The sequence below is a fragment of the Cygnus atratus genome, chromosome 26 (assembly GCF_013377495.2).
Source record: "Cygnus atratus isolate AKBS03 ecotype Queensland, Australia chromosome 26, CAtr_DNAZoo_HiC_assembly, whole genome shotgun sequence".
In the NCBI taxonomy this organism is placed as follows: domain Eukaryota; kingdom Metazoa; phylum Chordata; class Aves; order Anseriformes; family Anatidae; genus Cygnus; species Cygnus atratus.
This window is the reverse complement of record NC_066387.1, coordinates 928,538-941,987: the sequence shown is the minus strand read 5'-3', so window position 1 is coordinate 941,987 and position 13,450 is coordinate 928,538. Positions and strand designations below refer to the sequence as shown.

General features: G+C 66.1%; 3 protein-coding genes across 4 annotated transcripts; 2 read left to right on the top strand and 1 right to left on the bottom strand.

Moving 5' to 3' along the window:
- Positions 1-332: 332 nt before the first annotated feature.
- PCSK4 (proprotein convertase subtilisin/kexin type 4) lies at positions 333-6,548 on the bottom strand (the record flags this gene model as incomplete). The annotated part of the gene is made up of 15 exons (XM_035571408.1): positions 333-688; positions 786-905; positions 1,217-1,341; positions 1,622-1,801; positions 2,011-2,128; positions 2,244-2,347; positions 2,677-2,777; positions 2,997-3,209; positions 3,382-3,554; positions 4,181-4,269; positions 4,399-4,475; positions 5,128-5,256; positions 5,422-5,517; positions 5,674-5,778; positions 6,426-6,548. Coding segments are annotated over 15 exons (2,109 nt in total), but the record flags the coding sequence as incomplete, so codon positions are not given.
- A 183-nt stretch (positions 6,549-6,731) lies between these two features.
- Positions 6,732-11,196, top strand: REEP6 (receptor accessory protein 6). Its single transcript, XM_035571409.1, has 6 exons — positions 6,732-6,846; positions 9,385-9,478; positions 9,728-9,866; positions 10,130-10,298; positions 10,522-10,593; positions 11,150-11,196. The coding sequence occupies exons 1-6, from the start codon at positions 6,732-6,734 to the stop codon at positions 11,194-11,196; spliced, it is 636 nt and encodes a 211-aa protein (XP_035427302.1).
- Positions 11,197-11,520: 324 nt separating this feature from the next.
- On the top strand, positions 11,521-13,436 carry C26H19orf25 (chromosome 26 C19orf25 homolog). 2 transcript variants are annotated; one of them, XM_035571386.2, is made up of 3 exons: positions 11,521-11,581; positions 12,161-12,335; positions 12,433-13,436. In XM_035571386.2, the coding sequence occupies exons 2-3, from the start codon at positions 12,176-12,178 to the stop codon at positions 12,609-12,611; spliced, it is 339 nt and encodes a 112-aa protein (XP_035427279.1). In that variant the 5' UTR covers positions 11,521-11,581; positions 12,161-12,175; the 3' UTR covers positions 12,612-13,436. The 2 variants fall into 2 exon arrangements, with proteins under 2 accessions (XP_035427279.1, XP_050571562.1); XM_050715605.1 differs by having other exon boundaries at positions 11,525-11,554.
- The last annotated feature ends 14 nt before the right edge of the window (positions 13,437-13,450 follow it).

The window sequence follows — 13,450 nt, the reverse complement described above, 5'->3', positions numbered from 1 at the left end:
GCGCGGGGCTCCGTGCTTGGCCACGCAGCCCGGCCCAGCTGGAAATAGCTCCCTCGCAGCAGCCAGCCAGGGGCTGGGTCCCCAGCGCCGTGCAAATCCCCAGGGGATGCAGGGGACAAGCCAGGCCGGGGGGGGGAAGCCACCACTGCGTCCGTACCCATGCACGGAGCTGGATATGGAGCGGGGTCAGCACGCAGCTGCCGGCAAGTGAAGTCACCCTTCAGAAAGGGCAGCCCAGAAGGGCAACAAAACCTTTATTCAGAAAGGGGGGCAAGGACAGCTCTGTCCCGGGCTGGTGTCCTTCCATCCCTCCAGCCCAGGGCCAGCAGGTGCTACCTGTAGAGCCAGCCAGCGTGCACGACCTTGCGGTACGTGCCACAGACGATGGCCAAGAGGATCAGGCTCCCGCAGATCAGGAGGACTGGGAGGAGGTCCCCGTGCTGCCCATCCTCGGGGGAGAAACCCAGCAGAGGGGGGCAGGAGTGGGAGAGCTCGTTGAAGGCGCGGGCAGGGGGGCAGGCGGTGCAGTTGTTGGCCGAGGCGCCCTGGCACGTGTAGCAGGAGGGGTGGCAGCTGGCGCAGACCCGGGCTGCGTTCGTGGAGGCGGCTCCCTGGGTCCGGCCGTAGGAACGCGGCGGGCAGTAGGGCAGGCACAGCTGCTGGTAGGCGTAGAAGGAGCTGCTGCACTCTGTGAAGGGATGGGGCCATGAGCTGGGGCATGGGGCCGCCAGGAGCCGGGGGCACTGTCCCCTCCTGCCCAAAGATGTGGTGAGGGCCGCGCTCACCTTCGCACGCCCCCTGCGCATCCCACTTGAGGCACTTGTCCACGGGGGAGGCTGCGAAGCGCCTGGCCATCATGTCCTCGTCTGTGCCGTGCAGGTGCAGGATGAAGCTGCTCAGCACGCCTGGGGCAGGAGGAGAGGACGTGATGCTGGACGGGGGCTGCGTGTTCCCACCCTCCAGGATTTGGGGTGCGCAAAGCGGTGGGCGTGGGGCTGGAAGATCTGGGGAAAGCAGTGCTCTCCTCCAGGCTCTGTGCTGTGCAGGGAGACCCTCAAACTATGAGGATATGTGGCCCTGCAGAGAGGGCTCTGGCCAGATCCTGTGTCTAGGAGGGAGCAGGGAGAGGAGGAGGCCAGTCAGGTGCTAATCAAAGAGGGAGAACAATGGGGCACTGGGTGACACTGGTGAATGGGGTTCATCCCCTGGGGCCCACCTGTGTTATAGGCATCGCCCTTGTTCTCTAGCAGCAGCGTCCAGGTCCCATTGGGGTCCTCATCCCAGAAGTGCGTGGACATGAAGGTCCAGTCCTTGTAGCCCTGCTGGCTGGTGTCGTACGGGCTGGGAGAGAGGAGAGCCACAAGTGAGAGGCTGGAGGGAGGCTGCAGACCAAAGGGGCTCTCTGTCACCCTGGTTTTGGTGTAATGGGGCATTGCCAAGACATGGGGCATGCCCTAGGCATGCTGAGCCCGATCCCCGTGGGTGCCAGAAGGAGCTATTGCAGTGTGGGGACGTTTTCTGGCCCCAGGAGAGACTGTGAGAGGAGGAGATCCCCAGAAGCTGCTAAGTCTCTGCACTGCAGCGTTCCCATCAGGAAATGCTCCCTGCAGAGCACCCTCACCGCACGGTCACCAGCGTGGACGTGGTCCCCATGGGGCTGGTCAGGGCAAGCACCAGGTCCCCCCTGCGGCTGTAGCTCAGGGAAAGCTGGACCTGGACGTGCTCCAGCGAGCGGATGCGCTTGGTCCTCCCCGAGCAGGAGGAGGCGTCTGCGGAGACGGTGAGCTTGGAGCCGATGTTCCTGCCAGGTACAAGACAGGGTAAGGGCGTCTCTTCCCCCTCCATGGGCATCCTTTCCTCCACCATGACCTCTAAACACAGCCCTGCAGTGACAGAAGCCAATTCTTGGGAGCAATGCCTGTTCCTGCACATGGCACAGCACAGCTTTGCTCCAAGAAAGCTCCTGCACGAGCCCGCATGTGGTCAGACCCAGGGGACCCTGTTCCTTACCGGGGGGCGCGAAGAGCTCTGACCGAGCACCTCCTCTGGGGCCGAGTCCCTGTCCATGCCTTGGCCAGCTCCACCAGCAGCCCAGCGTCCAGCAGCCCGTAGCCGTAGTGGTGGCTCACTGCGAAGCAGAGGCCAGCCGAGAGAAGAGGGTTTGTGAGCTGCTCTGTGAGGGAACGGGGCCAGCCCGGGGCGAGCAGCATGCGGGGCAGGCAGCGCCTGAGCCACGAGCTCACCCTTGCGTCCGACCCCGTTCGCAGCCCAGTCTTCTGCCTGCAGGTGGGCAGGTTTGGAGGCCCTGACCACGAGGTGTTGCACGTCCCGCCAGCTCAGCGCCAGGCTGGAAGCAAGAGGACTTTGGGGCAGAGGTCTCTGCCCTGGGTTAGCTTTTGAGGGTGAGATTTGGGAAAGTTAGCTGGCCTGGCCCAAGCTCCTCCCCAAAACCTTAATTGCCTAAATGGGAGCAACATCTCCTGTCCCTGACCCTTCTCCTCCAGTGCCCTGGGAGAAGAGGCTGTCCCACAGCCCAAGGAGACCTCAGCTCTGCACCCCAAACCACCCTGCTAGCAGAGCAAAGTCCCTCTTCTTTGTCCCCACAGAGTCCTGGCGAGCACCGGGCACTCCCAGGGGACACCCTCGGAACAACCCCGCGGCCACCCCAGCACCTACTTGGCCTCCAGAGCGAGGGCGACCATTCCTGCAGCCAGCGGGGCCGAGGCGGAGGTGCCCGCGTGCTTGTTGGTGCAGCGGTGGCGCAGGTCGGTGGTCACCTGGGGGGGACAGGGGGCTCCTGGCACCGTGCTGCTGGAGCAGAGGGCAGGGCTGGCCGGAGTGGGGTAACCCCAATAAACGCTCCCGCAGGCTCTGCTCTCCTGGTCCCTCCATGCCTTCAAGGCAGGCACTCAAATAAAGGCTCCCTCTCCCTCCCCAGGTGCAAGGCAGGCTCAGGCGAGCCGTGGCACCCGGCGCCTTGCCGGGGGGGCACTCACAATCTGCACCTCGCTCCTGGTGCTGCTGCTGTAGGTGGTGGTGAGGGTGGAGGAGCAGGCTTCACTGTACCAGGGCCGCTGGCCGCTGGCCAAGACGCTGCCCACCGTCAGGGTGTAGATGCTGTTGGTGTACCCGTCGCAGTTGCAGTTGTCGTAGTTGATGCCACCGTTGCCCGAGGCCCAGATGAAGATGGAGCCAAGGCCCCCGCGCCCCTGGCAGAGGGAGAGGCAGAGGGGGCTGAGCGGGGCTGAGCAGGGCTCCTTGCACTTATCCCATCCAGCCTGGAGCTTTCCTGCACCCCCATGAGGACCCAGCCCCCTGCAGGCAGCAGCTCTGCTCCGGATCCAGCACCCCCGAGGATCCCAAGGTCAACGCTGCGCTTACTTTTGTCACCCCTCTGTAGAAAGCTTCCGCAGCCAGCACACCCGGCCCGTCCACGGTCCGCCCGTCGTCCATGGGGCCCCAGCTGGCGCTGTAGATGTGGATGTGCTGCAGGCGCAGGCCGAGGGACTGAGCCTCCACGATGTCCATGATGGGACCGTCCAGCATCCGCACGCCTGCAGGGCCCAGCAGCGAGGGCTCAGCGGGTTCTGGCTGACCCCCAGCCCCGCTCTTGGGTTCCCTCGGGCACCTTGCACCTAACCCTGCCCCACGGCATCAGGCTCCTGGGGGGTCTGAGCATGACCCAGAGCTCCTTGTTAAGCCCAGCAAGTTCTCCCAGCTTTTAACCCCATTTGGTGCAGTTGCTTCTGCAGGGAACCGAGCCAGCGTGTGGTTGGTGCTGCCCAGCAGAGCTTCGTGCAGGGCATTAAGCCTCAGGACATGTGGAGGAAGAGCCCTGCACTGCTGCTGGCCTTGCTGCAAATCCGCAGCACCCTCTAGTGCTGCGTGAGCCCTCGGCTCCCCTCAGTGCAGCCCAGCCACTGCAGGAAGCCCTCGGGGCTTTTACAGCTGGGAAACATTATCCAGGGGATCACTGATAATGCCCAAAGCGCTGCTGCAAGCAACCGATCCCTCAGAAAGCCCCAGGTCCCACAGCCTTCCTGGTTCTGCAGAATTTGGATGGCGGTGACGTCGGTGTCAGCCCGAGGACAGCAGGCTGTGAGGCTCATGCTCCTCCTGGGTGCGTGAGCTGGCTCATGATCCCCTCCTGCATGGCGCAGCACCAGCAGGAGCTGCTCACCTCCAACTTTTGCGTTGTACGCGATGCCCGCGCCGCAGATCTGGTTGTTGGCTACGGCTGCCACCTCTCCTGCGCAGCGCGTCCCGTGCCTGGGGGCAGTCGCAGCACGAGCCATCCTCGGTGAGGAGCCGAGGGGCTGGCGTAGGCTCAGCCCTGGGAGATGTAAAATTCCCACCACGAGAAACGATTTCCTCGGGCAGCCGGTGGAGAAAACTCACCGGTTCTCGTCCCAGGCATTGTACCTGGGCTGGGGGTCGGGGTCGTTGCTGTTGAAGTCGTAACTCGCGAGGGGATCCTATTGCAAAAAGTGTGAGAAAGCCTCATGCAAAATGTGGCTGTGCCAGCTCAGAGCAAATGCCTGGCATTTTTGGGCCATGAGGGTTACCCAGCCCAGAGCATCAAGGAAGCCCCCACACACCCAGCAACTGTTTTGGCTTCTCCTGAACCTGTTGGGAACGGGATTTCACTAAAAGAGGGTAACTTTGTGCATCACTGGACTGCTTCAGTGTGCGTTCACAGGCAGCGAGAAAACAGCTTGGAGTCCCCTGGCATGCCACGGGTGAGTCTCACCTGCAGTGGAGCTGGGCAGGAGGAACCACAGGGCACCGAAACCGTGCTGTTATGAACAATAGCTGATTACGAATCACCTGTTCTTTTCTCTTTGCTGTCCCAGCGTGTGAGGGCTTACAAGCTTTACTTGCTTTGCAGCTTGCTGTAATTACATCTGACTATTTTGGGGGCTAGAGCACGTACGCGTTCTAACATTTCCTTGATGTAAGAATTCATTGTGGAGACACCAAGGCTTTTGATCCAGCCACGGAGAGGCTGAATTCCCCCTGCGGGGTCCCACGGGCTGGAGAAAGGTGCCAGCTCCCTCCCACCCCTGCAGACAACACCCTGAGCTTCCCCAGGCCCTTGCTGCTTTGCCCCGGGGGAGCTGTAGTTACGTAGTTGGCGGACAGGTCGGGATGATCCTTCTCAATGCCATCATCCAGGATGGACAGCACAACCCCCAGCCCGGTGTAGCCTTTGCTCCAGGCAGCGAGGACGTTTAGATCAGGGTTGATGTCGTTGTTCTGGAAAACGGATTAGGATTGATCAACCAGGCCCGCGCAGGCTGTGAATGTCCTTCAGGGACTCTCCTGCTGTCTCATCCCCACCAGTATTAGTTCTCTTTCTGTGCAGGGCAGGTGCTTTGCTTAAGAGTATTGGGATTAGGCGAGAGAGAGGCAAAACCTCACCATGTACCACTGCTTAGGGAACCAGGGATCCGTCGGCACCACACTGACGCTTCTCTTCACGCGCCTCTTTGCTGTTTGCTGCTCAAACCAGAGAACCTGGGGGGGAGGCAGCGTTGTCAGCCCCAGATGGGCACGGCCACACGCGCTCCCCTCGCAGCTCAGGGTGGTGCTGGTACGGCCGCATCCAAGAGCAGTGCACGAACTGGGATGGTCGTCGTGGTGCCCCCAGGCAGCCCAGCAGCCCCCCTCTACCTTTGGCTCCCTGTTCAGGCGCTGGTTCCAGCCCCAGTGCCTGCTTAAGGACTTCTGCCTGGTGCCGCGGTGCCTGAAGTGGTAGTAGGGCTCTCCCTCCAGCACCTGCAAGCGCAAAAAGCTGCCGTGAGATCATTTGGAGCGGGCTGCTGGGCTGGGGATGTGCGTGCCGGCCCTGCCCGGGCTGCAGAGACAGGGAGGATGCAGCTGAGTGTATGGCAGGGGTGCTGTTAGGAGAGGGGTGCTGTGCAGGCTGGGGCTGTGCGCGCCTTTGGGCTCCCTTACCTGTGGTGTAGAGGCTGTCGGTACCTGTGCAGCCCTACAGGTACCTGCACAGCCCTACAGGTTCTTGTGCAGCCCTAAAGGTATCTGTGCATTTCTATCAGTACCCGTGCAGCCCTACAGGTACCCATACAGCCCTATAGGTTCCGGTACATCCCCATAGGTACCTGTGCTTTTCTACCAGTACCCGTGCAGCCCTACAGGTACCCGTACAGCCCTATAGGTTCCTGTACATCCCCATAGGTACCCATGCACTCCCACCAGCACCCATGCAGCCCTAGCGCGCTGCTTTCCCCCTCGCGTTCCCGTCCCCATGTCAGCCCACCGCAGGCAGCTTAAAACCGCCCTAACCGAGCCCCTGCCTCTGCCACCACACCGGTGGTAACACCTCCACAGCCACACCGGTGCCGCTGCGCTGGGGACGAGCCGGGGGCTGCGGGGACCGGGGCTCCCGCACCCCGCAGCCCCACCTGGCCGAGGCAGAGCAGCCCATGGCGGCGAGCCAGCCTGGCGGCCTCCCGGGGCCCGGCCGCCACCCTCACGGCCCAGCTGCCCAGGTAGACGCGGGGCTCGGCGGCGGCCAGCAGCGACCCCAGCCCCAGCCCCAACCCCAGCACCAGGCCCAGGCCCAGGCCCGGCCTCGCCGCCATGGCCGAGCGGGCGTTGCCATGGCGACGGCGGCGCCACCTGCCCGCCCCGCCCCGCCCCGCTCCGCCGCCGCCGCCGCTTTGGGCCCCGGGGCCGGCACCGGGCAGCGGGGAGCGGGGCCCGCAGCCATGGGCACGGTGCTGCAGCGCCTCCAGCGCCTCCTCGACCGCCCCGGGCCGCTCGCAGACCTCCTGGGCCGCCTGGAGGCCCGCACCGGAGTCCGGCGGCTCTACCTGGCCTCAGGTGCGACCGGGACCACCCGCGCCCCCCGGTTCCCCCGGGATCCCCCCGGTTCCCCCGGGACCCCCAGCCCCACGGGGGCTTCCCGGACCCACAGGGACCCCTCAGCTCCTCAAGGCCCTGCTGCCGGGCTGTGCTGCCCCCCCCTCCCCGTCCTTCCCTGCAGCCCCCCCCCCCTCCGATTTTGGGGTCTCACCCCGATTTTTGGGTCTTCCCCCGATTTTTGTGGCTCCCCCTGAATCTTGGGTACCCCCCCCGATTTTTGTGTGTCCCCCCTCAATCTTGGGTGCCCCCCCGATTTTTGGGTGACCCCTCCTCATTCTTGGGTGTCCCCCTGCTTTTTGTGTGTCCCCCCCAGTTTTGGGTGTCCCCCCCAATTTTGGGTGCCCCCCCCCCCAGCCCCGTGCCCCCCTCTCTGTGCCCTGCTCCTGGGGAATTTTGACCGCCCTGTCCGGGGGTCCTGCAGGGCTGGGGAGGGTCTGGGGGGGGGATCAGGGAGGTGTTTGGGGGTGTTTTTGTTTTTGGGGGGTGTCAGCACCATCGTCCTCGTCTTCGGTCCCCACTGCTGGCACAAGGTCCCCCTTAAACACGCCGTGTCCCCTGTAACCCCCCCGGGGAAGCCAAGCTACAGCAGGGACCTGTCCTCCCCCCCACCCCCAGCAGGAGGGCAGAGGTCTGCTCGTTAACCAGATGCTGTTTGCTCATTAATGAGAAACCAGAGATATCTCCCCCGGGAACGGCTCCTCGGCCCCACTTGACCCCCCCGCCTATCGCCCCCGGTGTGGCTGTGCCCCTGGCCTTGGCCACGTGGAGCTTTCTGCCGCTTTATGGCTTATGGCTGCAAATATTTCATATTTCAGTGCGAAACCTTCCGGGGGGGGGGGGGCGGGGGGGGTCTGGGTTACCCCGCCGTGTGCTTCCCCCCCGCCTCTTCGCTGTACAGCTCGTTTTTGTCTGCTTTCTTCCTTCGGGAACGGATGTGGGAGCCGGCACGTCTTGGGAAGGACACCAGGAGCCCTCCGAGCAAAACGCTGCCGGGGCTGCGGCGGCACGCGGGGGTTTTTGGGGTGTCAGGGAAAGAGAGGGGACTTGGCTCCTGCAGAGAGCTCTGAAGTCTTGAAAGGCGAAGCTGGTGCCAAACAACAAATACCGGATTTCTTTCTCGCCTTCCCCGGCTCTGCAGCGGTCCCTAATTTGTGTTTGAACCCATCAGGGGCAGCTCAGCACCTTTTGAACCGGTACGAGCCCAGTGCTCGCTCTGGGCAGCGCGGCCGCTGCGGTGCCTTCAGCTGGGTGGAAGTCACCTCGGAGGAGGACGGTGTCCCCTCGCCGAGGCACCGTGCCCGCTATCCGGGACGGACACACCAGCTGCTGGTGCCCGTGGTTGGGGAAGGCTCCTCTCTGCCAAGCTGCGTGGCAAAGCCTCGCTCTCTTTTCAGTGCTGCGAAAAATGAGGCTTTAGGAACCTCCGACGTCTCCCCTGGGAGATGGGGCCGGGGCTCTGGGGGGCTCTCGGGCACAGGATGGGTGCCTGTGGGCAGCTCCATGTGGTGGATCCTTGTCCGGATCCGCAGGGGAGAGAGAACCCCTTCCTCTGCCTGATTTTTTCCTAATTCTCTGCTCGCACTGTGGGATTCGCGCCCCGGGCCCGTCCCTCCCTGCCCCCTGACACACAAGGCTCCTCTGTGCAAGCCGAGCCTCCCCTTTGTGCCTTGCCGTTACGTAAATCCCTCCGGGGGCTAAACTTAGCCTGTGAAATCCATCCTAAGGCTCTTTAGGGAACGAAACCCAGAGCTGCCCGAACCTGCCTGTTAGTTCTGCGTGCGGGGAGCTGCCACCGCTGCCGTGGGGGTGCTGCTCCTGCCCCCCTGCTTGCAAAGCCCCAGCACCCCGGGGTGCCCGCGCGGTGCAGAAACGCTGCCGTGAGCAGCTCGGAGGTGATCCGTGCTCCGTGCCCCTCTCCCCTAATTCGCTGCCACAGACGTTAAGTCCCGGCTTTCTGCCTGCCGCAGGGTAAGGCGCTTACACCGATGGAGCGTTGTAAGCAGGCGAGGAGCTGAGACCCCGCTGGGGTGACACAAAATGCCCTTGACACGGGCTCTGCGGGTCCCAAGGGTGCTTCCCTGGCTCCTCTGGTCCAGCCTCTGCCAGTGTCTGGGGCTGGGGAGGTGCCAAGCAGGCAAAGCTTTCGCTTGTGTTTAAATTAACGATTTAATTTAATGACGGGGAAGCGGGACTGGATTGCCGTTTCTCGGGGGGCTGAGTTCCCAACGCGTTCAGCACAAGCACGTGCAGAGAGCTGCAGGGAGGCAGGTTGGGATGAGCCCCGGGGCTTGGGTCACTCCTTTCCTTCGGGCAGGCTGGCTCGAGGTGGACTCAAAGTGGCTGTGGACTCAAAGTGCCGTGTGCTTGCCGTGGGACCGTCCCCCCCAGGCCAGGGAGAGGACAAATGGTGACCGGAGCAAACGGTGCAAGCCCCACGCTGTGGCTTCCCTCAGCTGCCCCTCCACAAATCCCCATCTCTCCTTTCTGCCCCCGCAGGCTCCGCGGCGTTCCTGGGGCTCTACCTGGCCTTCGGCTACGGCGCCTCGCTGCTCTGCAACCTCATCGGCTTCGTCTACCCCGCGTATGTCTCGTAAGTACCATGTTCACAGCGTTCCCTGCCCTTGGCTGGGGGTCTCCCCGGTGAACGGGCAGCCCCGGGTGCTCGCTGTGAGTAGGAAGCTCCCGAGAGCGTGGTCCCGAAAACACCAGGGCCTGGCAAGGTCCCAGCGTGAGCCAGCAGCACCCAGCTCTTGGGGCAGGCGTGCTGCGGCGTCTGGGGGCCGTGCCCGCCCTGGCAGCGAGCCTGCAGAAGCAGTGACCCGTCCCCTGCCACCCGCAGCATCAAAGCCATCGAGAGCTCCAGCAAGGAGGACGACACCACGTGGCTGACGTACTGGGTGGTGTACGGCGTCTTCAGCGTGGCCGAGTTCTTCTCCGACACCTTCCTCTACTGGTTCCCCTTCTACTACGTCGGGAAGGTAACGGCTTCGTGGGGGGAGCAAGGGGGCTGTGGTTACCGGAGTCCCCTCACCCGATGGCTGAGCTTGCAGGGATCGTGCGCGCCTGTTGGCAGGGCCACGTAACCGAGCTGGCACTGTCCTGCTCGGGAGAGTCGGTGGCACAGCTCAGCCGAGCTCCTGGGGCCTCCGGGAGCTCCAATCTTGGGCAGGATGGGACCGGAGCACCCCAGCGGCTGCCTCGCCCTCCCGTCCCCAGCCCTGCAGCGTCTCTCCCCCCGCAGTGCCTGTTCCTGGTGTGGTGCATGGCCCCCGTGTCCTGGAACGGCTCGCAGGTGCTGTACCACAACGTCATCCGGCCCTGCTTCCTCAAGCACCACCAGGCGGTGGACTCCGTGCTCGGCGACCTCAGCACCAAGGCGCTGGATGCGGCCTCCACCGTCACCCGAGAAGGTAGCGCAGGCCGGGCATCCCCGTCCCCCCCCCCCCCGTCCTCCCCCCTGTTCCTGCCCCTTCCTGGGGCAGCTCCTCGCCCCGAGGGGCCTCGGGCAGCTCTGCCTTCCCACCGGGAACCCACCCCAGCACAAGGAGCAGGCTGCGCCCCCGCAGCCCCCGTCCCCCGCCACCAGCCCAGCCCCGCAAACCCTCTCTCTTCTCTCTGCGCCTCCCGGTCCAGTCCTGCAGACGCTGCTCAGCAGCAGAGCCCGGCTGGCGGCCGAGGTGGCCCCGCAGCTCAGCCTGTCCGTACGTAACGCCCGCGGCTCCCGCCGACGCACGGGGCGCCGTTCTGCGCGACCCCTGCCCCCCCCCCCCCCCCCCCTCCCCGGTGACCCCCCGGTGCCGGCTGTGCCGAGCTCCTGCTCTTGCAGAAATCAGCGGGGGGGGGTCGCACACAACCGCCCCTGACCCCACGTAGAGCGGGTGCAGCCCCCGTGGAGCCGTCCCATAGTGCATGTCCCTGCTAGAAGCCCCCCGGGGGGGGGCATCCCATAGCACATGTCCCCGCACGAAGCCCCCCTAGGGGAGCATCCCGTAGCACATGCACACGTCCCTGCTTGGAGCCCCCCCCGGAGCCGTCCCGTAGCACATGTCCCCCTCCCCGCAGCCCCCGTGGAGCCGTCCTATAGCTCATGTCCCTGCTTGAAGCCCCCCGGGGGCCGTCCCGTAGCACACGTCCCCCCTGCTTGCAGCCCCCCACACGAAACCCCCCCGGGGAGCAGCGGCCGGGCTCAGCGGCCCCCCCCCGGGGCTGCGGCTCCCCGGGGCTCTCGTGGCCCTCACCCGGCCCCGGTTCTGCCCCGCAGCCTCCAGGGCAGCCGTGAAGCTGGCACGGGACGCGAAGAGCAACTGAGGCACCGGGACCGCGCTGGAACCACACTGGGACGGCACCGGGATGATACTGGGATGATACTGGGAGGGCACTGGGGTGATACTGGGAGGGCACTGGGATGATACTGGGAGGGCTCTGGGGTAGCACCAGGACACCACCAGCCCGGACCCCTCCCCCCGGTGCCCCCCGTTCCTCCCCCCCCCCCCCCCAATAAACCACCCCCGCCCCCCCAATAAACCACCCCCCGCCCCCCCCCCCAGCCGCCTGCTCCGTGCGCCGCCGGGGGGGGGCGCCGCGGCTCCGTTGGGGGGAGGGGCCTGGGTGATGACGTCACGGGGGGGGGGGGCGTGGCCGGAGGGGGGAGGGGCGCGGCGTGGCGGTACGGCGGCCGCGAGGAGGGCGCGGGGTGAGCGCGGGGGGGGGGGGGGGGGAGCGGGGAAGAGAGGGGTCTGTCCGTCTGTCCTGGGGCGGGGGGGGTCTGTCTGTCCGTCTGTGGGGAGGGGAGGGGGGGGTGGCCTCCGCCCCGGAGGAGCGAGTGGGTCCGTCCGTCCGGGGGGGGGGAAGGGGGCCGTCTGTCTGTCCGGGGGGACAGAGTCGGTCTGTCGGTGGGGGTGGGGGTGTCCGTGTGTCCCTCCAGAGGGGTCTGTGTCTGTCTGTCTGTCTGTCTGTCGGGGGTGGGGCTCAAACTGACCCGGGGCAGCTCTGCTGGGACTGTCTGTCTGCCTGTCTGTCTGTCCGGGGGGGCCAGGGCTGTCTGTCTGACGGGGGGGGAGAGGGGGTCCGTCTGTCTGTCTGCCTGGGGGGGGCCAGGAGGGGAGGGCACCAATCTGTGTCCGTCTGTCCTAGGGCAGGGGACAAGGAGGGGCGTCTGTCCTGGGGGGGGCAGTGTCCATCCGTCCTGGGGCAGGGTGGGGTGTCCGTCTGGCCTGGGGTGGGCAGTGTCCATCTGTCCTGCCATCAGCCCCTTCACAACCCCCCCCCCCAGGCCCACCCCCCCGCCATGAGCTCCAAGGCCAAGCGGGTGCTGCCCACGCGCCCCGAGCCGCCCACCATCGAGCAGGTGCTGGCCGACGTGGGGGGCACGCGCCCGGCCGACCCCGTCCTCCTGCTGCCCGCGGAACCCCCCCGGGCCACCGGCGACCATGACGGCCCCGCGCCAGGTGAGAGCCCCCCGGGGGGGCTGGGGGCAGCGGGACGGGGACCGGGGATCCCTGCGTCCCCCCCCTCCCCGCTGAGCCGCCCCCCACGGCCCCGCAGGGCAGGAGGCCGCGGCGGAGGAGCGGGAGCGCCTGTACCGGCAGAGCCGCGGCTACGTGGAGATGAACCGGCGGCTGCGGGAGGCCCGCGGGCAGCTGGCGGAGAAGTGCGAGGAGCTGCGGCGGGCGGGCGTGGCGCTGGAGCGGGACATGGCCGAGACGAGGCAGAAAGCCTTCTGAGGCCGCCCGGGGAGGAGGAGGCGAGTCTGAGCATCCTGGGGGTGTTCGCCGGCCCCCCCCGGGACACCCCCGAGCGCTTTGGGGTGCCCCCACGGCACCGGCGGCGCTTGGTTCCGGGAGGACTCGGCGCCTGACCTTTCCCCGGGGAGTGGCTGGTGGCACCGTGGGCTCCGAGCCCGGCGGGGGGAGCCAGCCCACGGCCCCCCCTGAGCATGTCGGCACGCTGCGGCTTCACCTACGACTTCTCCATCTGGTACTGCCCCACGGACGACCGCGTCGCCTCCAGCATCGCGGAGTACCTGAGGGCGCAGGGCTTCCAGGGCTACGCCGAGCACCAGGACCGCGTGGCCGGGACGTGCGCCGTGCAGAGCGCCGCCGAGGCCATCTGCGCCAGCCGCGTGGCCATCCTCCTCCTCTCCGCCGAGGCCCTGGGGGACCCGTGGTGCCAGCGCGTTTCCGAGTGGAGCCTGCAGCACGGCATCCAGCGCGGCGGCACCAGGGTGATCCCGGTGTGCGTGGGGGTGAGGAGGGACGAGGTGCCCCTCTTCCTGCAGCACCTCAACCAGCTCGAGTACCACACCGAGTTCTTCTTCGAGAGGCTGCTGAGGAGCCTGGCCCGAGCCGGGGCTGCCCCCAAGGCCACGAGCTGAGGGGGGAGCCGGGGGCTGCGGGTCGGGGTCCGGCTGTGCAGCCTTGGGGTGGTTTTAGGCTGCAAGTAAGGGTGGGTGCGGTGGTGGGAGCGGGGTGCCGCGCTGCGCCGGGTGCGCCTGGGGCTGCGGTGATCACAAATCGGGAAAAATCCTCATTAAAAGCCCTTCTGGGAAAGCTGTGGATGGGGC